At 42.9% G+C, this 26,399-nt stretch overlaps 1 protein-coding gene and 1 pseudogene across 2 annotated transcripts; one reads left to right on the forward strand and one right to left on the reverse strand.

The window, feature by feature from the left end:
• Positions 1-1,333: 1,333 nt before the first annotated feature.
• LOC116548950 (KH homology domain-containing protein 1) lies at positions 1,334-25,836 on the forward strand. Of its 2 annotated transcripts, none has more exons than XM_032274412.1 (4): positions 1,334-2,969; positions 24,313-24,437; positions 24,606-24,788; positions 25,421-25,836. In XM_032274412.1, exons 1-4 carry the CDS (start codon positions 2,653-2,655, stop codon positions 25,618-25,620), a joined length of 825 nt encoding a protein of 274 aa, XP_032130303.1. In that variant the 5' UTR covers positions 1,334-2,652; the 3' UTR covers positions 25,621-25,836. The 2 variants fall into 2 exon arrangements, with proteins under 2 accessions (XP_032130303.1, XP_032130304.1); XM_032274413.1 differs by having other exon boundaries at positions 2,751-3,128.
• Positions 20,056-20,242, reverse strand: LOC116549882 (annotated as a pseudogene).
• Positions 25,837-26,399: the final 563 nt, after the last annotated feature.

Raw genomic sequence — 26,399 nt, forward strand, 5'->3', positions numbered from 1 at the left:
AAAGATAAGCCTTGATCTTAACATATGGCATAATTTTGGCAATGCTTTTTCTATGGATACTAAAGCCCTTAGGTTGGGTGGGTGTTAGAATGCCACTGCACTGCACTTTAGACCCATGTTGCCCAGGCTGGTCTCAAACTCTTGGTCTCAAGCAATCGTCTCACCTTTGCCTCCCAAAATATTAGCCACTGCACCCAACCAAAACTTCCACTTCCACTCACCAACAAAGTTTCTTTCATTTCAGACCGATTTTCCAAGTGTACTCTAAGAGGGTAACCCTGCCTTTTAGTAGTGTTGATGCCACCACTGCCAGTCTATTTATTAAGTCCAAGATTTAAGTGCTAAAGACATGAGAACCTGAAAAAGGTTTACTCAAATTCCTCTTAGCAAGAGCCCTTAGTCTCCATTCCCACCTTCCCCAAATCCAGCTTACAGTGACCAGTCACCTCTTTTTTTTTTTTTTTTTTTTTTTTTTGAGAGAGAGTCTTGCTCAGTCACCCAGGTTAGAGTGCAATGGTACGATCTTGGCTAACTGCAACCTTCACCTCCTGGGTTCTAGCAATTCTCCTGCCTCAGCTTCCCAAGTAGCTGGGATTACAGGTACCTGTCATCACGTCTGGCTAATTTTTGTATTTTTGTAAAGATGAGGTTTTACCATGTTTGCCAGGCTGGTCTTTAACGCCTGATTTCAGGCAGTCAGCTCTTTTCTGTCCAACCAATTCCTTCTTCAGTACAGTAGAGTTCCTAATTCATTCTTCTCTCAACATTCTAATTGTTTGGGAGTTTGTGGGGAGTATTTATCTTACTTATTTCCATATCTCAAAGGCCTATGCAGAACAGCTAAATAGATACTGATGAGAAAGTTACTATTAGACAAACTCTAACACTCACTCAACCTAAAGGTCTTAGAAATTTATTCTGTGACATTTTATTCAAACTACACTAGAGCCCTGCATCCAACCAAGAGTAAGGGCTGAATGACTCCTTTTATCCTAGAGTGCACTAGTCTCTGGGATATACAGACACTCTTCAATCAGTTCTCAGATGATTCTGCCTCTAGGAGCAGCAGAAACTAGAGGTAATCATGTCTTGGCTTTCTTGAAGTTGTGTGCTCATTCCAAAATCTTCCTTGCTTACTCAAAGTCCAGATGTCACTGGTCTTTGAGGTCATTAGGCAGCATCCAGTCTTTGAAGCAAACCATTCTAGGTTTTTGACTCTGCTTCCGTCAATGTCAGCCAGAGGAACTCTTCTGCCTTGACACTGGCTGGTCGTGGTTCCACTCTGGCTCCACACCTGGCCTACCACACCACATGATTAATTCCTTCCTGTGTACCTTTGGCCCAGGCTTGCAAGAGAATACACTCAGAGCAGCTCTACTTATTCCTGTCCATCAGTTGCCGGTTGAGTACTGGCACTGCACATACCTGCTCCACAGAATCTAAAACCTTCAGGAGTCTACCTGCTCAAAGGTCCTGGGTTTCTACAGCCCTTCTTCATCAAGGGTGGGGCCACAGCTTTGTCCCAAGAGGGTAAACTGCCTCCTTGTTCCTTTACTGGCTTGAGACTCCTAGGCTGTGTCCGAACTAGCTGATAGGCCAGAAGTCTTAGGATGAAAAGAATACTAGAGTCGTCCTCAAAGTTAGAACTTTTGTTGGTGTCTGTGTTCTCTCACTCCTGTTACCTACCTTGGCCCTTCCCTACCTACATTTGTGATTTTGTGATTTCACTGAAGAATTGACCTTAGACAGGGTCTTGCTCTGTCGCTGGGGCTGGATGTAGTGGTGCGAGCTCAGCTCACTGCAGCCTCGAACTCTCCGGCTCAAGCAATCCTCTTGCCTCAGCTTCCCATGTAGCTGGGGCTACAGGCATGCATCACCATGCCCAGCTAGTTTTAAAATTTTCTGTAGAGACAAGGTTTCCCGATGTTGCCCAAGCGGGTCTCGAACCCGTGGGCTCGAGCGATCCTTGCGCCTTGGCCTCCCAAAGGGTTGAGATTACAGGTGTGAGCCACCATGCCCGGCCTGACCTTTTGTAAATACTCCCAACTAATTGTCCAAACGGACTGGAACAAAACAATCCCCTTCCCAATACTGCGAGACAGGGCAAAATTCTTCAAATTTATGTTTGAGGCCATAAACCAACAGCAGTAAAATGAAACCCTCAGGAAGCAATGACAAGAAACCCAGGAACACTCATTTCCTCCAGCCCAAGTGGCAGATGGGATCTCAAATACACCATGGTGTGATGTGTGACACGCTGTTCGCTGGGGATGTGGAGCATTTCAAGTGCCCCGCAGAGGTGGGCCTGGGGCACTCCTCACAGATACCCCTCTCCACAAACACCCCTCCCCAGGCAACATTCCTGGGGACCCTAGACCTCCCTTTGGTGGACCGGCTCCCGAGGGTCTCTAAGGTTTTTCACCTTATCTCTGGGTGAACTGAAGGCAGGGGAATAGGCGGCCCCACAGCCTGGGTCCCCGAGACCCCGTCCGGGCTGAAAGCAAGAGACGCCGCCTGGAAGCCACTCATCAAGCAGCTCCGCCGGCTTGGTAAGGGGTGGTCGTTGAGGTCTGGGTCATTGCCACTGGCTCCTCCCTCCGCCCACTCTAGCTTCCCGGACTCAAGAGCTGCTGAACTATCGGCGCGTCGGCAATGGGCTCCTTAGGCTGGCTCCTGCACAGAGAAGGCGGGAGGAGGGCTCTGTGCTGCTTCCCCTGCCTTTGCTGCGCGCTTCCGGCGGGGTCGCCGCCACTTCCGCTCGAGCGCGCCTCGCGCTGTGCGCGCACGGACCCAAGGAAGGATCGGGTGCGCGGCCCGGGAGACACCGCCGTCTCCTCAAATCAGCCGGGCCTCCAGCCGCCGCCGCCGCCGATACCCTGCCTAGGCCTGCGGCGCGCCACCCTCACCTCCTTCATTCCTACCGTCCACGCCAGCCTTGGCGAACTGACCCGCTTGTGGTCTCGAACTCGGTTAGTCCGGTGAAGGGACAGAGAAGCCTGGGTTCCCGGCGGCATCACTGAGATGCTCAGTCCTGAATTCTGCCCTCCATTAGGACTATCTGCTTTGTGGGATAATTTCCTCATTGGTTGAGTCAGTGAGTTGCGTGTCTACAGAGAGCATCCTATCTGGTGGGTCTTCATCTAGATCTTGCACATTTCTTACTAAGTTCATCCTAAGAATATCTTACAGATAAAGAAACTGAGCTGCAAAGAAGTGTAAAAACAGTAGAAACAGGAGATGGCAGTACAAAGAGAAAAAACAGCCTGACTTTCCTCTATTTTTAATTGATTTGGGGACATTTTAAACTTACAGATAGAAAAGAAACATGGGTTTTGTTGACATATCTCAAAACAAAATGGGTGTAACACCTTTAAAATGTAAACTATTATGCTGGATATATTTGTATTATTCTGAAGTCATTTAAAATAATGGCATGAAGTATTTATTGCCTGCTGTTTGTTGGACCAGTAGTTTATTTAAGGATTAGTATTCAAGCAAAGGCATAGTGAGGAAATAGGAAAAAAGAAGGAATGCTGTAACAGGAAAAAAGGAAAAGGAGGAGCAGATGAAAAGGGCAGGAAAGGTTTAACGTTTACATAACACTTGCTATGCACCAGACGGTTTTAAGCTCTTTAAATATATTATTTAGTTCTCACCACAGCCTTATGAAATGGGTGTACTGTTATCACCTCTGGTTTACAGAGAAGGCAAGTGAGGTCTAGAGAGGTTAAGCAGCTGGCCCAAGGTTACACAGTAAGTGGCAAAACCTTTGCTTGAACACATCAATTTTGACCCAAAGTCTAAATTCTGTCCCCTCAGCCTCCTGAGTAGCTGGGACCACAGGCACGTACCACCTTGCTCACTTAGGCTATTTTTTTTTTTTTTTTTTGGTATTTCTTTTGTAGTGACAGGGTTTCACCGTGTTGCCCAGGCTGGTCTCAAATTCCTGGACTCAAGGGGTCTGCCTTGACCTTCCGAAGTGTTGGGATTACAGGCGTGAGCCACCGTGCCTGGTCCTAAAGTCTATGCTTATTATTATTTTCTAAAATATTTATTTATTTTTTGAGATAGAGTCTTGCTCTGTTGCCCAGGCTGGAGGGCAGTGGTGTGATCTCGGCTCACTGCAATCCCCACCTTCTGGGTTCAAGCCATTCTTGTGCCTTAGCCTCTCAGGTAGCTGGGATTACAGATGTACACCACCATGCCCAGGTAATTTTTGTATTTTTGGTAGAGAAGGAGTTTCACCATGTTGGCCAGGCTGGTTTAGAACTCCTGATCTCGGGTGATCCGCCTGCCTCAGCCTCCCAAAGTGCTGCGATTACAGGAGTGAGCCACCATGCCTGGCCTGTGCTTCTAATCACAACACTGTATTTCCTCAGAAGGAAGGGTAAGACTCAAATCAACTGGATTTGATGCTACTGAATAGGAGTACACAAGAGAGGTTTGCAAGGTAATTATTCTTCCATGTGAGAGTATGGGCTAAAATGTTTCATAGGACAAAAATACCACGAGTAAAGTTCAAAAAGAGGAAACATATACAGTGCACAAATAATTGACATCTGGAACAGGCAGTGAAAACAAATACATGTAAGAAAAAGACAACCCTTCTTTGCAAATCAATCAGTGAATCTTCTGTGGAAATGGAATAAAAAAAAAAAAGAAAAAGACAACCCTATAGTGAAATGGGCAAATGTATAATAGACAATAGATGAAGAAGTAAGAATGAAATAAAACTGACCACATAAAAAAAGATGCTTGCCGGGCGCGGTGGCTCACGCCTGTAATCCCAGCACTTTGGGAGGCCGAGGCGGGTGGATCACGAGGTCAAGAGATCGAGACCATCCTGGTCAACACGGTGAAACCCCGTCTCTACTAAAAATACAAAAAAATTAGCTGGGCATGGTGGCGCGTGCCTGTAGTCCCGGCTACTCGGGAGGCTGAGGCAGGAGAATTGCCTGAACCCAGGAGGCGGAGGTTGTGGTGAGCTGAGTTCGCGCCATTGCACTCCAGCCTGGGTAACAAGAGCGAAACTCCGTCTCAAAAAAAAAAAAAAAAAAAAAAAGATGCTTAACTGCACTAGTGACCCTGGCATGCAAAGCAAAACAATAGAACCATTATCTCCCACACTGTCTAAAACTGAAATTTGAAAATATCAATTTTGTGGAAAAGTGAATATTCTTAGTAGAAGTATAAATCAGGTTAGTCACTGACAGGGGTAGGGGTAGATTTGACAGTATTAATTCAAGTTAAAATATTAAAATTAAGTAATCTTCGAAGTAATACTGATTATAATGAAAAACATTGCTTCAGATATTCTAATTTCACTTTTTTATTCTACAGATAAACAGGTGTTCAAAAAGAGGTATGCAAGATATTTAACTGGAAACATTTTTTGCATAATAGTTAAAAATTAGAAAAATATAATTTCAGCAGGTACATAAACTAGGGTAATAATTTACTCATTGGCTAAAAAAAATTTGTTGATCGCTTACTGGGTATTAGGCATTATTCTGAACATTGAGGATAAATTGACAGTTATCACTGTGAACTAAAGAAAGTTCATCTTTAGGGTGGGTCCTTCCCCAGCCCAGATCCTTCACCTTAATTCTTTGTTACATCTTTTTTTTTTTTTTTTTTTTGGAGATGGAGTTTCACTCATGTTACCCAGGCTGGAGTGCAATGGCGCGATCTCGGCTCGCCACAACCTCCACCTCCTGGGTTCAAGCAATTCTCCTGCCTCAGCCTCCTGAGTAGCTGGGATTACAGGCACGCACCACCATGCCCAGCTAATGTTTTGTAGTTTTAGTAGAGACGGGGTTTCACCATGTTGACCAGGATGGTCTCGATCTCTTGACCTCATGATCCACCCGCCTCGGCGTCCCAAAGTGCTGGGATTACAAGCGTGAGCCACCGCGCCCGGCCTTGTTACATCTTGATAGAATGATTTCAACTTGTTCTCTAAATCACATTGGACTCCTCTCTAATAACTACAGAAACAAATTTTTTTTTTTTTTTTTTTATAGACGGGATTTCACCATGTTGGTCAGGCTGGTCTTGAGCTCCCGACCTCAGGTGATCCGCCAGCCTTGGCCTCCAAAGTGCTTGGATTACTGGCATGAGCCACTATGCCCGACCCCACAATTTTTTTTTTTATATTGGATCTATACCCTAATTTGAAGGTATAAAGTCACAATAGTGGACTCTAAACTAGGAATGAGGAAAGCTGGAAAGGAGTGGTCCATGCTGATACTGATCATCAAGAAAAGCTTGAAGAGGTGTCCCAAATACCCTGATGACTTACTTTTCACTGAAATGCAGATAAATTGGCATCTTAGATAGATATGCTTCCAAAAATTGTGCCCTACTCCCTGAACAGTTTTTTTTTTTTTTTTAATTAAGATTTTTTTTTTTTTTTTCTGAGACGGAGTTTCACTCTTGTTACCCAGGCTGGAGTGCAATGGCGTGATCTCGGCTCACCGCAACCTCCGCCTCCTGGGTTCAGGCAATTCTCCTGCCTCAGCCTCCTGAGTAGCTGGGATTACAGGCACGTGCCACCATGCCCAGCTAATGTTTTGTATTTTTAGTAGAGACGGGATTTCACCATGTTGACCAGGATGATCTCGATCTCTTGACCTCGTGATCCACCAGCCTCGGCCTCCCAAAGTGCTGGGATTACAGGCTTGAGCCACCGCGCCCGGCTAAAAAAATTTTTTTTAACATAAAAAGAAATATTTTTCTTTTTTTAAAGACCAGGGTTTCACCATGTTGGTCAGACTGGTTTTGAACTCCTGACCTCAGTTGATCCACCCGCCTTGGCCTCCAAAGTGCTTGGATTACAGGCGTGAGCCACCACGCCCAGCCCCTGTATAGCTTTTAATGAAGGCAGAACTACAGCGAGAGAAACTGCCAGATAAGTGGTTTAAAAAAAAGACTTCCAGAAGCTTGTTTCTTATTATGTTTATAGGGTAAATGCCTAGTTAGGACAAATAGCTTGATTATGGTTTGCTCACATTATCCCTGGGTGAATAGATTCAGTTACAAAAGAGATTGATGCCTCAACCATAGTGAAAACCTTGTCAAGCTCTCAACTTAGACCATAACATACTTGTTTAAAAGTGTGGAGAAGGGGACAAGAGAGGAAACAACCCGACAAGGAGTTTATAAATCTAAAGGGTGACTTTCTTGCTGCATCTAACGGGTATGTGACTGCTTCTGCACTCTCTTTGATCTATCCTTTGCTTTCTGAATGTAAATATTTTTTTCTAAAAATTGGGTACCAGGTGGGATGAGGTGGCTCATGTCTGTAATCCCAGCACTTTGGGAGGCTGAGGCAGGCAGATTGCTTGAGGCCAGGAGTTCGAGACCAGCCTGGCCAACACGGCGAAACCCCACCTCTACTAAAATTACAAAAATTAGCCAGGTGTGGTGTCGGGTGCCTGTAATCCCAGCTACTCAGTAGGCTGAGGCAGGAGAATTGCTTGAATCTGGGAGGCAGAGGTTGCAGTGAACAGAGATCGCGCCATTGCACTCCAGCTTGGGTGATAGAGCCAGACTCTGTCTCAAAAAAAAAAAAAAAAAAAATTGGGTACCAGATCTAGTCCTCTGAAGGGGAAGTAAGAAGAACCCCAATGTCCTTCTTCCAGCTAAGTTAAAATATTGGATTTAGCCAGGTGTGGTAGTGCATGGCTGTAGTCCTGGTTATTCAGGAATCTGGGGCAGGAAGATTGCTTGAGCCCAGGAACTCCAGGATAGTGCACTATGACTGCACCTGTGAATAGCTACTGCACTCCAGCTTGGGCAACATAGCAGAACTGGTCTCTTAAAAAAACATATTGGTTCTTGTCTGTGAGGAACATCAGGAAAAAAAAAAAAAAAAAAAAAAAAGCATATTGGATTTGTCAGCAGAAAGGCTTCCAAAATGAGGAAAAATGGGACCTGAATTTCAAAATGTTGTCTTAAGTCACCAGGTTTCCTTAAGAGCTTATTGGTTCCAATATTGCTCTGGCTGGGAGTGGGAAGAAGCAGGTCCCCAGGGAATTTGTGTAAGGCACCTGAGCAGCAGATTCTATTAAAAATTCTTCCTGTAAGCCTTGCCCTTGCAATTACTGCCATTCCTCTCCCCAGTGGGTTCTCGTTGGGTCAGGCCTCTATCCCTAGCAACTCAAAGCTTGAGACCATAGTAGGCAGCCCAACAGGCCCTTTCAGACAGTCTCCATCTGCTGGGTGAGCAACTCACCTGTGTCTTAGGGAGACGAAGAGGGCTCACAGCTTTGTACTCAGGCACATTAACTTATGTGATCCAGCAACTGCTGGGAATTAGGAATGATCAGTATCATTTTACAGGTAAGGAAACTGATGCTGAGAGATTGATGACTTTTCTGAGGTCACACAGAAGTGCTTTTTGAATCTAGGTTTCAGAGTTGTCCACCTCCTCCACCTTCCGCCTTTGGCCCTTGGATCCTTAATAAGAATTTTTTTTAAATTTTTTGAGACAGAGTCTTGCTTTGTCACCAGGTGCCAGGCTGGGGTACAATGTCGCAATCTCGGCCCACTGCAGTCTCCACCTCCTGGGTTCAAGCAATTCTCCTGCCTCAGCCTCCCTAGTAGCTGGGACTACAGGCACATGCCACCATGCCCAGCTAATTTTTGTATTTTTTAGTGGAGATGGGGTTTCACCACTTTGGCCAGGATGGTCCCAATCTCTTGACCTCGTGATCCACCCACCTTGGCCTCCCAAAATGCTGGGATTACAGGTGTGAGCCACTGCGCCTGGCAATAAGACATTTTTTAAGCTTGTGGAATAGTCAAATGCATTCTTTCCACAGCATGAGCTATGATGCAGAGACTCAGTGTTCATTTTAACTGGGCTTACACGTGATTTTCTTGTAGGCCAAGCAATAGTGAGAGACTTTTTGCAATATATTTGCTTATTCTAGATATTTCTTTTTTTGAGACAGGGTCTCGCTCTGTCACTCAGGCTGGAGTGCAGTGGCATAATCATGGCTCAGTGCAGCCTCAACTTCCCAGGCTCAGGTGATCCTTTCACCTCAGTCTCCTGAGTAATTGATACTATAGGTGCATGCCACCCCAGCTGGATCATTTATTTATTTAGAGGTGGAGCCTCACTCTGTTGCCCAGGCTGGAGTGCAGTGGCACGATCTCAGCTCACTGCAACCACCACCTCCTGGATTCAAGCAGTTCTGCCTCAGCTTCCCGAATACCTGGGATTACAGGTGTGCACCACCATGCCCAGCTAATTTTTGTATTTTAGTAGAGACAGGGTTTCACCATGTTGGCCAGGCTGATCTTGAATTCCTGACCTCAACTGATCCACCTGCCTCGGCCTCCCAAAGTGCTGGGATTATAGGCCACCACTACTGGCCCTAATTTATTTTTATTTTAAAAATCTTTAGTAGAGATGAGGTCTCACTATGTTGCCCAGCCTGATCTCCAGCTCCTGGCCTTAAGTAATTCTCTTGCCTTGGCCTTCCAAAGTGCTGGGATTACAGGTGTGAGCTACCATGCATGGCCTAGATATTTCATATATGTGAAATCATACTATATTTGTCTGAGGGTCAAAGAGTTTTACTTGGTCACAAATATCAAACAGCACAAGTTGCTCTTAACTACTTAAAGATGAATTATAATCAAGAACCAAAGAGGGCCCAGCTACTCGAGAGGCTGAGGCAGGAGAATCGCTTGAACCTGGGAGGTGGAGGTTGCAGTAAGCCAAGACTGTGCCACTGTACTCCAGCCTGGCGACAGTGAGACTCCATCCAAAAAAAAAAAAAAAAAAAAAAACAAAGAGAGGCCGTGGCTCATGCCTGTCATCCCAGCACTTTAGAATGCGCCAAGGTGGGCGAAGATCAGGAGGTCAGGAGATCGAGACCAACAGGGTAAAACCCCGTCTATACTAAAATACAAAAAAATTAGCCACGTGTGGTGGTATGCACCTGTAGTCCCAGCTATTCGGGAGGCTGAGGCAGGGAATCGCTTGAACTCAGGTGGCAGAGGTTAAAGTGAGCCAAGATCACACCACTGCACTCTGGCCTGGTGACAGAGCAAGACGCTGTCTCAGGGAAAAAAAAAAAAAGGAACCAAAGGAAAAAAATTGTCAACCATGACCCAGACACCCTCAATTTGGTTTCCATTGTTAGAGAATCCTCAAACCAAATTCCTAAGGAAGGCCATGCCTTTCTTTTTTGTTTTTTATTAATTCTTTTGAGACAAACTGTACTCTGTCACCCAGGCTAGAACTGCAGTGGTACTATGAGGGCTCACTGCAGCCTTGACCTCCTGGGCTCAAGTGATCTTCCCACTTCAGCCTCCCCAGTAGCTGGGACTATAGGCACACACCACTATGCCCAGCTAATTTTTGTATTTTTTGTAGAGATGGGGTTTTGCCATGTTGCCCAGGCTGGCCTCAAACCCTTGGGCTCAAGCTGTCCACCTGCCGCAGCCTCCCAAAGTGTTAGGATTACGGGCATGAGCCACCATGGCCCATCAGCCATGCCTTTTAATACATATTAGTCAGAACCTTCTTTGGGGAATTCTTTGTAAGGATCAGCTGGTAATTTTAATTACATTAACTCAGGTGCACCTCTAGATAATTTACTTAAAGCATTTTATTTTATAAACATTAAGCCCATACCTTAGTAGAAAGAATAAAGTTTAGTACCAGGAGAGTTGGGTTCCAGTTCAAACTCCACTATTTACTAGCCAGACACCTATTGAAACTTATCTTAAAATCAGTTTCCTGATAGTAAAATGGGGATAACAGGAGTGTGGATTATATGAGATGAGACATCTGGAAATGTCTTATAAACTGACAGGCACCATTCTCCTACCATGTCGTTATATTGTCACATATTTTACTTTGGCTGAGAAGAGTATGTGCAATGCTAAAGTGTGAAGTCACCAGTTACACCAGCTATGTTTGGCAGATACGCTTATGTATTAGTAAATTGGCTTTTAATAGTAAGAACTTTCTATCATGCTGCTTTTTCATGACCGGATATAATTTGTAACTCCAGACACCCTGACTGACTTATATCTAAATCTAGAGTGAGGTTATAAAGCAAATGTTGAAATAATTCAGATTGTTCACAGACTGCCAATAAAAATTGTCTACACATAAAGGCCACTTCTTAATGGGAAAATAATATTTTCAATAAGTTTATAAATAATATACATTGAACAAAAAGTTGTTCAATGAAGCTATTTTCTAGAAATTAATTGTTCAATGTTATAATGGTCCTGAGGCCTAGCATAGCACCTGCCATATAGTAGGCACTAAGTAATTATTTGTTGAATAAATGAATGAATGTCTTTTTAATGGCTAGGAATTTATTCTAATATTGAATAAAAGGACCTGTAAAGGAGTGAAGCACATTCTAAATTACTAGGCATAAGGAGATAAATGTATATGCCTGACCTTTGGAAAGTAATCTACTTTGATTCTACTAAAACATTCCTAGAGAGGAATCTCATGATTGTCAATGGTACCACAGTATTTCTAACTCCATTAAAACTTCAGGCTTGACAATCATGGCCCTGTACTAGTTTTTATTACACACATTTCTAGAAAATACTTCTTCTTATAAGGTCTGTATTTACTTCATTGTAGTTTAAGGAGTCTGAGCTGTCACTCCTTAAACTACAATGACTGCAAGCAATGATCCCACTGAAGGATGCTTGCCTGAAGCATTTTCTTGAGGAAACTGGTAAAAAAAAAAAAAAAAAAAAAAAAAAAAAAGGCTGGGTGTGGTCATGCCTGTAATCCCAGCACTTTGGGAGACCAAGGTGGGTGGATCACCTGAGGTCAGGAGTTCAAGACCAGCCTGGCCAACATGGTGAAACCCCATCTCTACTAAAAATGCAAAAATTAGCCATGTGTAGTGGCTCGCCCCTGTAATCCAACTACTTGGGAGACTGAGGTGGGAGAATTGCTTGAATCTAGGAGGTAGAGGCTGCAGTGAGCCAAGATCGCAACACTGCATTCCAGCCTGGGTGACAGAGCAAAACCCTGTCTCAAAAAAAAAAAAGCTTATTTTTTGTTTTTTAGTAAACCAATAATTGAAAAAAATTCAGCTAGGCCGTTTTCATTTGAATTTAAAATTTTGTTTTTTGAATGTATATCTTCATTGGGTTCAATATGCAAAAAGTGCCTTTAATGAAAAAGATACCCTCCAAATCTTGTCCGTCAGCTATACAGTATCATCTCTTGTAGGAAATCTGTTTTTAATTTCTTGTGTACCTTTAGTTTTCAGACAAATACACATACACAATTTCTTTTCTTCTTTTTTCCATACAGATAGCATCATAAAATACACTCTTTAGCATCTTGCCATTTTTAAACTTAATAATATATCTTGTGGATGGTTGCATTTTAGAGCAGGAACACTTTCTCATAGTTTCTTTCTTTCTCCCTCCCTCCCTCCCTTCCTTCCTTCCCTTCCTCCCTCCCTGTTTCTTTCCTTCTTTCCTTCCTTCCCTCCCTCCCTCCCTCCCTCCCTCCTTCCTTCCTTCCTTCTTTCCCTCCCTCCCTCTTTCTTTCCTTCCTTCCTTCCATCCTTCCTTTCTTTCGTTCTCTTTTTTTTGAGACACTCGCTCTGCTACTCAGGGGTGCAGTGGCCCCATCTCGGCTCACTGCAACCTCCACCTCCCTGACTCAATTGATTTTCCTACCTCAGCCTCCAGAGTAGCTGGGATAACAGACACGCACCACCATGCCCAGCTAATTTTTGTATTTTTGGTAGAGATGGGGTTTCACCATGTTAGCCAGGCTGATCCACCCACCTTGGCCTCCCAAAGTGCTGGGATTATAAGCATGAGTCACTGAGCCCGGCCTGAATCTTTTTATATTTATTGTCTGTGGATTTTGTTTCAATCTTAGGTATGCCCTCCTCATTCCATAACTATAAAATATTTACTGGCCGGGCGCGGTGGCTCAAGCCTGTAATCCCAGCACTTTGGGAGGCCAAGGCGGGTGGATCACGAGGTCAAGAGATCGAGACCATCCTGGTCAACATGGCGAAACCCCGTCTCTACTAAAAATACAAAAACATTAGCTGGGCATGGTGGCGCATGCCTGTAATCCCAGCTACTCAGGAGGCTGAGGCAGGAGAATTGCCTGAACCCAGGAGGCCGAGGTTGCGGTGAGCTGAGATCGCGCCATTGCACTCCAGCCTGGGTAACATGAGTGAAACTCCGTCTCAAAAAAAAAAAAAAAAATTTACTAATGGTTTCCTCTGCTATGGTTTGTGTTTTCTTTTTCACATTTAAGTGTTTGATATTCCTGAGATGTGATTTAATTTAGGTTGTTAGGTATAGTTCAAATGAATTTTTATTATTTTACATATATATATTTAAATCTAATTTTACAGTTTTTTTCTGTTATTGTTTTTGGAGACAGACCCTCACTCTGTTACCCAAGCTGGAGTACAGTGGTGTGATCATAACTCATTGCAGCCTCAAATTCCTGGGCTCCAGTTATCCTCCAACTTCAGTCTCCTGAGCAACTTGTACTATAGGTATGGACCACTATGCCTGGCTAATTTTTTAATTGTTTTTATTTTTGTGGAGATAAGGTCTCACTGTCTTGCCCAGGCTCATCTCAAGCACCTTGGCTCAAGTGATGCTCCCTCCTTGGCCTCCCAAAGTGCTGGGATTACAGGTGTGACCCGCTGCATCTGGCCTCAAGTGGATTTTTAATAGATTAACCTGTTTATTCCAGTGATGATTATTCAATCCTTGATTGAGTAATCTGTCTTTTCCATAGTAATCTGAATTGTTCCCTTTATTCAGTATTAAATTTCTATGCATACATGTGGATGCATTTTTGGTTTTCTGCTCTATTTAATTGATTGGTCTTTTCAGGCATTAATAAAATTGCAGCCTTTTATTTATTGAAGTATTGCACTATTTAGTACATGGACAGGACTAAGCCTTTTTCATGCCTGTTTTTTGTATAGCTTGTAGTTTAGGAATCATTTAAAAATTTTTACATGGTTTAGAAAATCAAAAGGATGATATTTTTATGACATAAAATTATATAAAATTCAATTTGTGTTTATAAATAAAGTTTTATTGAGACAGAGCAGTGCCCATTATTTATGTATTGCCTCTGACTCCTTTTGTACTGCATTCTATGAGTGGATAGTTTCTGGCCCTTTATAGAGAAAGTTTGCCTGACAATTGCTTTAAGTTACCAGAAGAGCTAATTCACTCTATACATTGTGATATCTGTTAAAAAAATTTCAACAAAATCATTACTAGGATATGATTTAGGGTGGGGCATAGTGGCTTATACCTGTAATCCTTCCAGTTTGGGAGGTAGTGGAGGGCAGATTGCTTGAGTCCACAAGTTTGAGAACAGCCTGGGCAACATAGGGAGACTCCCATCTCTATAAAAAATACAAAAATTAAGGCAGGGCGCGGTGGCTCACGCCTGTAATCCCAGCACTTTGGGAGGCCGAGGCGGGTGGATCACGAGGTCAAGAGATCGAGACCATCCTGGTCAGCATGGTGAAACCCCGTCTCTACTAAAAATACAAAAAATCAGCTGGGCATAGTGCCGCATGCCTGTAATCCCAGCTACTCGGGAGGCTGAGGCAGGAGAATTGCCTGAACCCAGGAGGCGGAGGTTGCGGTGAGCCGAGATCGCGCCATTGCACTCCAGCCTGGGTAACAAGAGCGAAACTCCGTCTCAAAAAAAAAAAATACAAAAATTAGCTGGGCATGGTGGTGCATGCCTGTATTCCAGCTATTCAGGAGGCCGAGGCATGAGACTCATTTTAGCCTGGGAGGAAGAGGTTGCAGTGAGCCCAGACTGCACCTCTGCACTCCAGCGTGGACAACAGAGTGAGACCATGTCTCAAAAAAAAAAAAAAAAAAGATATGATTTAGGCCAAGACCTGGGCCCTGTGGCTCACACTGGTAATTCCCCTACTTTGGAAGGCTGAAAAAATGGGCCAATCACTTAATCCCAGGAGTTCAAGATCAGCCCGGGCTACTCAGGAGGCTGAGATGAGAGGATAGAATGAGCCTGGGAGGTTGAGGGTGCAGTGAGTTGTGATCTTACTACTGTACTCCAGCATGGAGGACAGAACGAGACCTTGTCTCAAAAAAATTTTTTTTAAAGTATATGATTTAATTTAAATAATTTTTGTAATTGAACTGTGTACTTCCTTTAGTGCAAAACAGCTGAATGAATCTATGGCTTTAGTACAGTTGCAATTCATTGAAATGTGAGTTTTCTCATGTCAAAATAGGATGGAAGGACAATGAAACATTTCTTTTTGATTATGTTTGTATTTTCCAGTGTACATTCAGTGATACTTAAAAACTAAGATGGGACTGAAACTTTCTATGGGTTAGATGTAAATTTTTTTCTCGTACATGTTTAGGTTAGAAGGCAAATGATTGGCTTTCTGTATTATCAATAGTATTTTTCTCCACCTAAAGGTTTTCTGATTCAACATTAAGTCTAGTGTCCTTGAGAATAATTTTTTGACCTTTGTTAACATTTATTGGACTTGCTCCAGTGTATTTCTTCAGGTGTGATAGAAATATTACTGCAGACTTTCTCATACTAGTTGTATTAATAGGATTTCTCTCTAGCAAGATACACAGTAAGAAAATTCCAACTGAAGGGCTTTGATTTTTAATGCATAAATAGGAGTTTTTCTCTCATTATTTATTTATTTATTTTTGGCTATGAGATGATGTGGTAAGGATTTTTCTGTAGTATTAGTTTTTGGTGCTTAATAAGGCCAGATATGTTTTGATTATAAGTTCTTTGATGCTAGACTGGGCACAATGGCTCAACCTGTAATCCCAGAACTTTGTGAGGCCAAGGCAAGCAGGTTGCTTGAGGTCAGTAGTTTGACGTTACCAGCCTGGCCAACACAGCAAAACCCTGTCTCTACTAAAAATACAAAAATTAGCTGGGCATGGTGGTGCACACCTGTTATCCCAGCTACTTGGGAGACTGAGGCAGGAGAATCCCTTGAACCCAGGAGGCAGAGGTTGCAGTGAGCCAAGATTGCTCCACTGCACAGCAGCCTGGGCAACAAAGTGAGACTCCTTCTCAGAAAAAAAATTATTTGAGGCCGGACTTGGTGGTTTATGCCTGTAATCCCAGCACTTTGGAAGGCTGACCTGGGTGGATGATGAGGTCAAGAGATTGAGACCATCCTGGCCAACATAGGGAAACCCTGTCTTTAAAAAAATTTTTTTTTAAATTATTTGATGCTTAATATTATATAACTTGGCACCTTCCCATGAATATATGAAATAAAGATGACTACTTACTCTATGTGTTACACTTGCAAACCTTGCCTTTTTTATTGCTCTAAAATATGAGGTAACAGAGATTGTGCATAAGTAGCATTAGACAACTCACTGTACACTATCTCTGACTCTGTGTTTGTGGTCCTATGTGGTACTTTGGATATTATTTTCTTTTTTTTTTTTAATTGCATTTTAGGTTTCAGGGTACATGTGAAGGACATGCAAGATTGTTGCACAGGTACACACATGGTAGTGTGATTTGCTGCCTTCCTCCCCATCACCTATATTTGGCATTTCCCCCCATGCTATCTCTTCCCAACTCCCCAACCCCTGCTGTCCCTCCTCTTTTTCCCCTCAACAGATCCCAGTGTGTGGTGCTCCCCTCCCTGTGTCCATGTGTTCTCATTGTTCAACACCCGCCTATGAGTGAGAACATGCAGTGTTTGATTTTCTGTTCTTGTGTCAGTTTGCTGAGAATGATGGTTTCCAGATTCATCCATGTCCCTACAATGGACACAAACTCATCGTTTTTGATGGCTGCATAATATTCCATGGTGTATATGTGCCACATTTTCCCTGTCCAGTCTATCTTCGATGGGCATTTGGGTTGGTTCCAGGTCTTTACTATTGTAAACAGTGCTGCAATGAACATTCATGTGCGTGTGTCCTTATAGTGGAATGATTTATAATCCTTTGGAGATATGCCCAGTAATGGGATTGCTGGGTCAAATGGAATTTCTATTTCTAGGTCCTGGAGGAATCACCACACTGTCTTCCACAATGGTTGAACTAATTTACACTCCCACCAACAGTATAAAAATGTTCCTATTTCTCCACATCCTCTCCAGCATCTGTTGTCTCCAGATTTTTTAATGATCACCATTCTAACTGGCGTGAGATGGTATCTCAGTGTAGTTTTGATTTGCATTTCTCTAATGACCAGTGATGATAAGCATTTTTTCATGTTTGCTGGCCTCATGTATGTCTTCTTTTGTAAAGTGTCTGTTCATATCGTTTGCCCACTTTTGAATAGGCTTGTTTGTTTTTTTCTTGTAAATCTGTTTTAGTTCTTTGTAGATTCTGGATATCAGCCCTTTGTCAGATGGATAGACTGCAAAGATCAGATGGTTGTAGATGTGTTGTGTTGCTTCCGAGGCCTCTGTTCTGTTCCATTGGTCTACATCTCTGTTTTGGTACCAGTACCATGCTGTTTTGATTACTGTAGCCTTGTAGTATAGTTTGAAGTCCAGTAGTGTGATGCCTCCTGCTTTGTTCTTTTTGCTTAGAATTGACTTGGCTATGCGGGCTCTCTTTTGGTTCCATGTGAAGTTTAAGGTTGTTTTTTCCAGTTCTGTGAAGAAGGTCATTGGTAGCTTGATGGGGATAGCTGGATATTATTTTCATAATTATGCATGAATAATTTTTCCAGCGGCACCAGCTAGCCTTAGCTGACAGCCACCCCTACCCCATACCTAGTGGTTTGTTGTTTTTCAGAGATAATTTATCAATATTGAATGTGATTGTTTTTTTTTCAAGAGACTGGGTCTCATTCTGTCACCTTGGCTGGAGTGCAATGGCATGATCATAGCATACCTTGAACTCCTGGGTTCAAGCAATCCTCCTGCCTCAGCTTCCTGGTAGCACCACATTGGTCAACTGGATTTTTGTTTTAAAGCTTTAATGCAAAAGTTAAATGGTTTCTTTATTTCACCAAAGGGTTAATATTTGAGAAAGTGATTATCAATGTGTACACAAAGCTAACTAGAAGATTAGCTTTGTCAGTAGAAATCCAAGTGTCCTGATAACACTGGTGTCATTTATAAATAAATGTTTTGAAATTTTACCATTTTTTTTTGCCTCCTAACATAAAGGCCATACCAGAAAACCTCAGGAATATAATAATTTATTTATATATTTTTTTCCTCAAAAAATTCCTTTAAGTTCAGACATTACCATTGATGTGCAATACCAAATAGCTCCACAGGACATACGGAAACAGGAAAAGTCAAGATGGTTGGCATTTAAAAGGAATAGTAATTAAGCAATTGAAAGTGGATTGGATTGTTGATTAATATTTGTTCATTTGAAAGAATCAAGTGGAAGAGGCAGCCTCTTGGAAGAGAGAGACTAAGTCACACCTGATGCCTCCCCTCACTGACCAAGGAGCTGGGATGTCTTGTTAACTTCCTCTTTTCGGTTTAATTGCATTCTGTACTCTAATTTTCTCAGATCATGTATTCTATCTTATTTTTCCCCCTGGGCAGAAATAAATCTTTCTGTTTACTTCACCCCACTTCTTTCCTCTGAGAAAAGGCAGTCTTGTCTAAGAAAACAGGGGAAGGAAAACCAGGGGAAGGGAGAGAAGAAAGAGGGGGAAGAAAGGAAGATGAGAGAGAGAGAGAGAGAGAGAGAGAGGGGACGTTAGATTAGAGTAGAAGACAGAGGAGAGAGAAGGAGAAGGAAAGAGGGAGCAGGAAGGGGGATGCTCCAGGCTCTCAATCTCAGGACTGTGCAAAATGATTTTCCAGGAGACGCACATGTGGTCTCATGTTTTTCACAGTAGTCCACCCAGGCTCCGTCCTCAGGTCTGTCTCCCACTACCAAAACCCAATATAGCCAATCTTGCTGCCTTACCTGGAGGGAGGACCAGGGCCTGGCGCCAGGTCTGGGACTCCACTGCTGTCCCTGAACAGACTCGCTGGAGGCATTCACATTTCTCTCCACTCTTGGGGCAACAGCCTGCAGCAGAAAAGGAGTGAGTGGGTGTTAATGTTTCCCAGGGCCACCAGGTGGTCCTAGCTGGCTGGACGCCACTTTCTGACTGAGGGGAAGCATCAAGTGTGACTTAATCTCCATCTTGCAAGAGCCTATGTCTTCAACTTGATTCTTTCAAATGGACTTCTTTGGGGCACAGAGCTCCCCTCTCAGTTGAGGGGCCTATGGGTATTACCCAGGGAGCAGCCTCAGGTTGGGGTCGCTGCTGTTGCTCCTGCCACAGCTGCAGGAGAAAGAGGTGGAAAAATGCTGAAGAAAGTACTCAGTCTGGAATCTAATTTTTAAAAACATTTTTTTGGGAGCTACTTGTCCAAAATCTTGAAATCAGAAAATCCTGATACTTCTGTCTTCAAAATACATCCCAAATGCATACATTTCAAACACTACTACTCTATTCTAAAACATGTCGGGCCAGGCACGGTGGCTTACGCCTGTAATCTCAGCACTTTGGGAGGCTGAGACAGGTGGATCACCTGAGGTCAGGAGTTTAAGACCAGCCTAGCTGACACAGTGAAACCCCATCTCTACTAAAAATACAAAAATTAGCTGGGCATCATTGTGCACACCTGTAATCCCAGCTACTGGGGAGGTGGAGGTGGGAGAATTCCCTGAACCTAGGAGGCAGAGGTTGCAGTGAGCTGAGATCATGCCATTGCACTCCAGCCTGGGCGACAAGAGCAAAACTCTTGTCTAAAAAAAAAAAAAAAGTTATTTTTTTTTCCTAAAATTGAAGCCCACTGTGTAAAATAATCAAAGTATTAGGATGCCTTTTATTTTGGTTTCTTGGAATGACCACTGTCCACTATTAATAAAAATGTTTGCTCTTTTAATTTATATATAAAAAGGAATATTCAGGTTTGCTTGATGTTCTACAAATTTTAAGTGGCTCTAACATATTATGAGTGTTCTTTTGGTTACCAAACTTAGAATGACATAAAAAACTGACAAGTCAAAAGGCAAATTGGCCTTTTCTAAGTTATTTCTAATAAAATGATGTTTACTTCTAAAGTTAAAAAAACTTTCTTGTTTATTTTATAGACTGGCATATAACAGTTAAGACCTTTATTGTAAAGAAGAAAATATCTTTGTCATTTATCAATTAGAGACATTCAATTAGTAATAATCGTGCCTTGGATAAACCTCATTGGCTTCAGTACTGCCACTGCACAAAGCTAATTAGTGACATTCATAATGTACTTTATGGTGTAAATTATAGCCCTTGGGTATTTGTTAGTGCCCTCCTTAATTCTCATGACAACTGTCCCTCTCTTACCTGAGAAGGGAGCATTCATGATCATTTGACCTATTTTAGGGACCTATCTATGCATTATACAGATATTTTGGAAATTTTTTTTCTTTTTTTTTTTGTTGGTCTTGGACTATTTGATCTTAAGGAAAGTTCTTTTTAAAATGTTAATGTATCTTCTTAATGGTTAACGTCTAAAAATGTAAACAAGAATTTTTCAAGTATTCTATGCTATCATGATTCTAAATTTACCATTATTTTATAACCTTCTCCCAGAAATTAAATCAGCCCAAGTGGCTTAATTGTTCTCCTTCATTCAGTGAAGGAGAGATTAAAAGAGGCAATATTTCTGAGTGGTGAAGGGGCCTGCTAAAAAAAAAAAAGCAAATATTTATATAGGCAGTGGTTATATAATGAGTTGGTTCATATCACAAAACTTTGGAAATGAAGAGGCTTTCTGACCTCTTGAGGAAGTCTCATTAAAAATGGCAAGAAATTAAAGAACTTTTGGAAGCTTTGCTATTACCTAAGGGAGTAGCCAAATGATAAAATGGAGATTCACATTCAAAGTGCAATAACCCAGAATCCTGAGGAAATAATGTACCACTACACTAAACAAGTAGCATTAACCAAAGCAGTTGCCATACTGAAGGTTTGTAAATATGTTCTAGCCATTGTCTGCTTACCTGCAGAATGGATCGAGGATATTCCTGATATTCCTGATAGACAACCAAGGTTTTGCTGATTAAATTGCTTGACTGTTATTCTGGACTTAAGGAATTCCAACGTATCTTCAGTGATTGGGGGGTGGGGTGTGTGTGTGGCACACATTTCCTGTAGCTGTTATAAAAGAGCAGCTCCAAAATGTTTTTTTTTTTTGAACAATAATAACATACTTGCTGTACCAAGTGAATATTTAGAACAATTAGAAAAAAAAAATGAATTCTAACACTAAATTTGAGACTGCTCTCCAGGACTTGAACTTCCATGTCTTGGGAATTGCTATTAGCCTTGATGGCAATATCAACTTCTCCTGGGATCCATAGGCTGCTCCATGCAGTTAGGAATTCACTTCCTGAACCTGTACTCTGTCATACCACAGGCTCACATTTCTAAATACTACAAAGGATTCATTTGATGCATCTAGCTTTTAATAGGTAACAACAATCTTCCCCATATATCCACCTAATTAGTCTCTGCATGACTAGAAACCTGAAGATTTAGTCTTTTGGAGAAGACTTCTAAAAATTAGAGGAAAAACTACCCTTGTCCTCAATGGAAAGGACTTCATTGGTTCCTCAATGAAGACTGAATTAAACTGAGGATTCTTAAGTATCTTCCAGAACAATGAATGATCTTTGGAGGAAGACGACCAAACCAGTGTCTTCAGATCAAGCTGCTGATCACACCAAGTAGATACTTTCACCCAAGACAATAAAACAAGATACGCGTTCTGGTATCTTTGCCCTCCTTTAAAAATTTTGCTCTGCTTATCAACATGCCTGGCTGTCTCCTAGAGGCCAACCAAAAGTTTTTAAGATTCTTTTACAAATTATATTTTATTTTAATCTTCCATAGTACGGAATTTCTCTGCCACCTAAGGTAAAAACTTTCTTGTGTTTTTTTTCGTAGACTATAGCTATTGTTTTTAATTTTTTTTTTTCTAAGAGACAGGATTTTGTGCTGGACCCAGGCTAGAGTGCAGTGTTGCGATGCTAGCTCACTGCAGCCTCAGACTCCTGTGCTCAAGCAATTTTCCCACCTCAGCCTCCTGAATAGCTGGGAGTACAGGTGCTCACCACCTCACTTGGCTATTTTTTTTTTAGTTTTTAGTAAAGACAAAGTCTCACTTTGTCACTCAGTCTGGTCTCAAAATCTTGGCTTACAGAGCCCACCCCCGGCACCTAAACGCCTGTGTTGGCCTCCCAAAGCGCTGGGATTACAGGCCTGAGTCACTACTCCCCAATTTATTGTTTTAAATCTAACTGACTAATGCAGTTTTCATCCCCTACCTGATTCCAGTAACAAAAATTTAATAGCTATTCAACACTTCAAAAGGCAGATTTCCTTCTACAGGTTTCTTCTGGAATTTAAATTTTCCTGACAATATTAGTTTTCACCTTCAGTTTTATCAATATTGAACACTGACTTCAAACAACAAAATATGTCTGCTGACATTATTGCTATAATGTATTGAGTCTCTCCTTGCAGTGTTAGTCCTTTATCTTCAGTGACTCCCAAGTCTCCACTCAAGCAATCTTCACGTGTTGAAGGATTATTAATTGTCCTGCTCTCACTGTGATAAATGACACCCATTTCAGTTTGTGCAACACTAAGGCCTACTTTTTATGTGGATATCAGGTCACTTGATCATTATACAAATTTATCTTATGTAATATGGAGTTTTAGACAATTTTATTCATAATATTTTTCAATATTTTAAAATCTACTCCTATAGGAAATGATATTTCTCTTAGAGAGAGGTACTCAGTGACCTTAAATGAGGCAAGCGTGGACTATTCAGGAGAACTTCCAGGAGAGATGATTGACTCCATCTTCATCTATACTCTGGGAGCTCTAATTCCAGCAATAGGCATAACGTGACTAGAAAAGGCAATCCAAAATGTGCCTCTGGTCCTAGCAGAAATCAATAGATGACACTACTCCTTTTCTGGAGGTCCAGTAACCCAGTTTAAAATAAAGTTTCATGGTGGTTATGAATGATTTCATAGTTTTTGGTTTCTTCTTGGCCAACCAAGGACAACTTTTGCTTTACAGCGAAGACTGTTTGCAGCACCTCCTTAAAACATGACTGTTAACAGGCAGAACAGTTTTGTGGCAAGGTTAAAAGACTACTTGGCTCTCCAGAACAGATTCAGATGGATCTGGGACATGGTTTTGGGGTCTGGTTTTGAAATTGGCCTTTGTTTTTGCAACCTATTACTAGGGTTACAAGGATTCATAATTATTTTGTTTCTAGTAATTACCTGTATTTGACCAGTATGTCCTGTTCAGTCTTAAATGCAGTGAGTATATTTTCACTACATATATTTAGTAACAAAATGTACACGAGAGACCAACGGTATGCAGACGCAGCCAGGGTTCTCCCAATAAACTTGTGACAGGTGGATTCTGACAATGGTGTAGATATGAACCCCACAATTGAAAGTCCTGATGGTTGATTCTGTCTTTGGTCAAAAGGGAAGGCTGAAGAGTGAAAAAGCACCTAGGAACTTGCAGTTGGGAGCTGACAGACATAGTTGAATCCTCCCAACTCCTGCAAGATATTTTAACCAGTCAAAATTGCTCAGTGATTATCACACAAGATGTAGACAGTCCATCTGTAACTATATTTGAAACCACAGATTTATAGCATTCTGCGTTGAAGACTACAGTAATCTATTTCCTTTCCTAAATTTACCAGGATAATCACCAAATTGCCCCATTTTAGAAAACTGTTGTCTGCTCCCAAACACTCCTGACATTCACCTAATCAATTGCTATAATCGGCTTCCTACAACCCTCTGTGTAAAGTTTATTTTCCTGTGTTTGCTCTCCCTTGATGCAACATAATAAACCCAGTCTTGTTGGAATACACTGTGTGGTCATTGGGTGGCTGCCGACACCTGTGCAAATCTAGGGAGCCCATTTGGAGCCTCCCTGCACCTCTGTCCCTCAACCTCTGCCCTGGTTGATGCCCAGTAGATCTGTGAAGAAGATCTGTGATTTAGAGTGAAGAAAATTTTTGATTCCGTCACCTCTGATAGGCAAGTGCTAATCAGATGATTAAGTTTGGCTTGAAGGTATTAAGCTCAGAGCAGATAATTACTTGGAATGAACAATCTTGGGAAGAGCTATGGGGATTGGACACTGACCATAGGGTGGTTCAAGGGATGGGTCATTTGGATTCCTTATTAAGGACAGAGCGTGGGCCCTTTCTCACTTTTTCCAAGTCCTTGGCCAACCAGTTGCTTGGAGTTGCCCCTCTTCCAAAACAGGTGGGAGCAGAGCATGGACATGGGAACGAGTGGTCTCTTGAAGAAGCCATGGTGGACCCTGCCTGAAAACTTTGATGCTCCAATGGTGTTCCACATGGAAGAGGACCAGGAGGAGCTTATCTTCGGTGAGTAGCCCCTGCTAATGTCCCTTTCTTCAGCCTTGTCTTCTTGATTTTCAATCTTTCCCTACCCTGTCACCTTCTTAATTCTCAGATCCCTTCCCCCAAAGCCACCTCCCCACTCCCCAAGGGCTGGTGGCTGACATTCCCTCCTCTCACCTCTTCTGCTCACAGGGCACAGTGACACATACCTTCGCTGCATCGAGATGAACAGCCGCACCCTTATTCAGCTGGAGAGCTGGTTCACAGCTACAGGCCAGACTCGTGTGACTGTAGTGGGACCACACAGGGCCAGGCAGTGGCTGCTGCACATGTTCTGTTGCATGGGGAGCCGGGACTCCTATTGTCATGCTCGAGGTAGGTATCCTCGGCTGAACTGTGGTGGTGGAGGGGCTTGATGGTGGAGTTCTGGCTGAGTTGTGTGGCATATTGGATTCTTTTTTTTTGAGACGGAGTTTCACTCATGTTACCCAGGCTGGAGTGCAATGGCCCGATCTCGGTTCACCGCAACCTCCACCTCCTGGGTCCAGGCAATTCTCCTGCCTCAGCCTCCTGAGTAGCTGGGATTACAGGCACGTGCCACCATGCCCAGCTAATTTTTTGTATTTTTAGTAGAGACGGGGTTTCACCATGTTAACCAGGATGGTCTTGATCTCTTGACCTCGTGATCCACCCGCCTTGGCCTCCTAAAGTGCTGGGATTACAGGCTTGAGCCACCGTGCCCGGCCCATATTGGATTCTTGAAGAATCCCTTGTGTGGCTGGAGAATCCAGGTGCTTCCCAGAGTCCATTGGGAAAAAAAGTGCTCATTTTTTTTGTGGCATGAGATTGCTTAAGCTGGAGAAGGTAGCCGGGAGGTGTAAATGGGTTACCGTGGAAGGCCTGGGCTGGGGTGACATCCTCCCTGCAGTGTCCCTGGTGGAGTCCAGGCCTCCCATGGGCCCCAGTTATGGGCCCTGGTTCATCAGCCCTGGGCACTACTTTTGCAGGCCTGGAGATGCTGGAACGTGTCCGAAGCCAGCCCCTGACCAACGATGACCTGGTCACCTCCATTAGTGTGCCACCATACACTGGAGATCTGTCTTTGGCTCCCAGAATAAGTGGAACCGTGTGTCTTAGCGTTCCTCAGCCTTCCCCTTACCAAGTGATTGGCTGTTCGGGATTCCATCTGAGTTCACTCTATCCATAATTAAGGACTGACCTCCACTGGGAAGTGCAGATGAGAGAAGTCTTCGCTTCACTTTTGGTGAGAAAGACATGAAAGACACTGTAGAAAGTTTGGATTTCTGGGTCGAGTCGTGTCCCTCTGATGCCTTCTAGGCATGTGTCTGAGGGAAGTCTCCTGAATGTAAGAAAGTGTTATATTGGCAAAGTAATCCAATAAAATAAGCTACCTAAGATGAAAGCCTTTGATGTGCTATCCTCTTTTCTTAGGATGAACTTATTGGTCCCGAGTTTTCCTGGACCTTAAAGTGCAGACAAATGGGGAGAATGGAAAGGTGGGAGGCAGGGTCCAGATAGAGATGGAAAGAGTTCCCACCCCAAGTGCCTGGTGAAGTAGGCAGCCAGGGAACCTGGTGAACAGGAGGTGGCCAACATGTCCCTGAATGCCCAAATCTGTGGGTGGGAGTAAGGGTGGAGGGGGTGGTTTCTGGGGGGAGCAAAGGCTTCTGAAGTCCCTCATGCCATGAATTAAATCAAACAGGAAGGCTTCCTGAATCTCTTGAAGAATATTCTGATTGTCGAGTCTACATTTGGATCTGTGTAGCCAAAATTATGACAGGCTAAACCTGTCCTCAGTTGAACTCTTCTTTTCAAATTGGCCCCTTCTGCAGCAGCCAGTATCCTACAATGAGGCAACTGCAGTCCTCTAGGAGAGTGACAATGGTGACTGGGACCAGAGTGGAGTGGTAGTAGTGTTAGGAAATGGTTAAATTTGGATCATAATTTGAAGCCAACCAGGTGTGC

This window comes from Sapajus apella, unplaced genomic scaffold (genome assembly GCF_009761245.1).
Source record: "Sapajus apella isolate SASKATOON/1434 unplaced genomic scaffold, GSC_monkey_1.0 scaffold6, whole genome shotgun sequence".
NCBI lineage: Eukaryota > Metazoa > Chordata > Mammalia > Primates > Cebidae > Sapajus > Sapajus apella.

What these genes read in the sequence shown, in the direction of transcription:
- LOC116548950 (XM_032274412.1), top strand. Translation starts at nt 2,653, where the DNA reads ATGGGCTCCTTAGGCTGGCTCCTGCACAGAGAAGGCGGGAGGAGGGCT. An exon ending in CGCTTGTGGTCTCGAACTCG is followed by an intron (nt 2,970 to 24,312) that starts GTTAGTCCGGTG and finishes CTTCCAAAACAG; the next exon opens with GTGGGAGCAGAGCATGGACA. An exon ending in CTCCTATTGTCATGCTCGAG is followed by an intron (nt 24,789 to 25,420) that starts GTAGGTATCCTC and finishes CTACTTTTGCAG; the next exon opens with GCCTGGAGATGCTGGAACGT.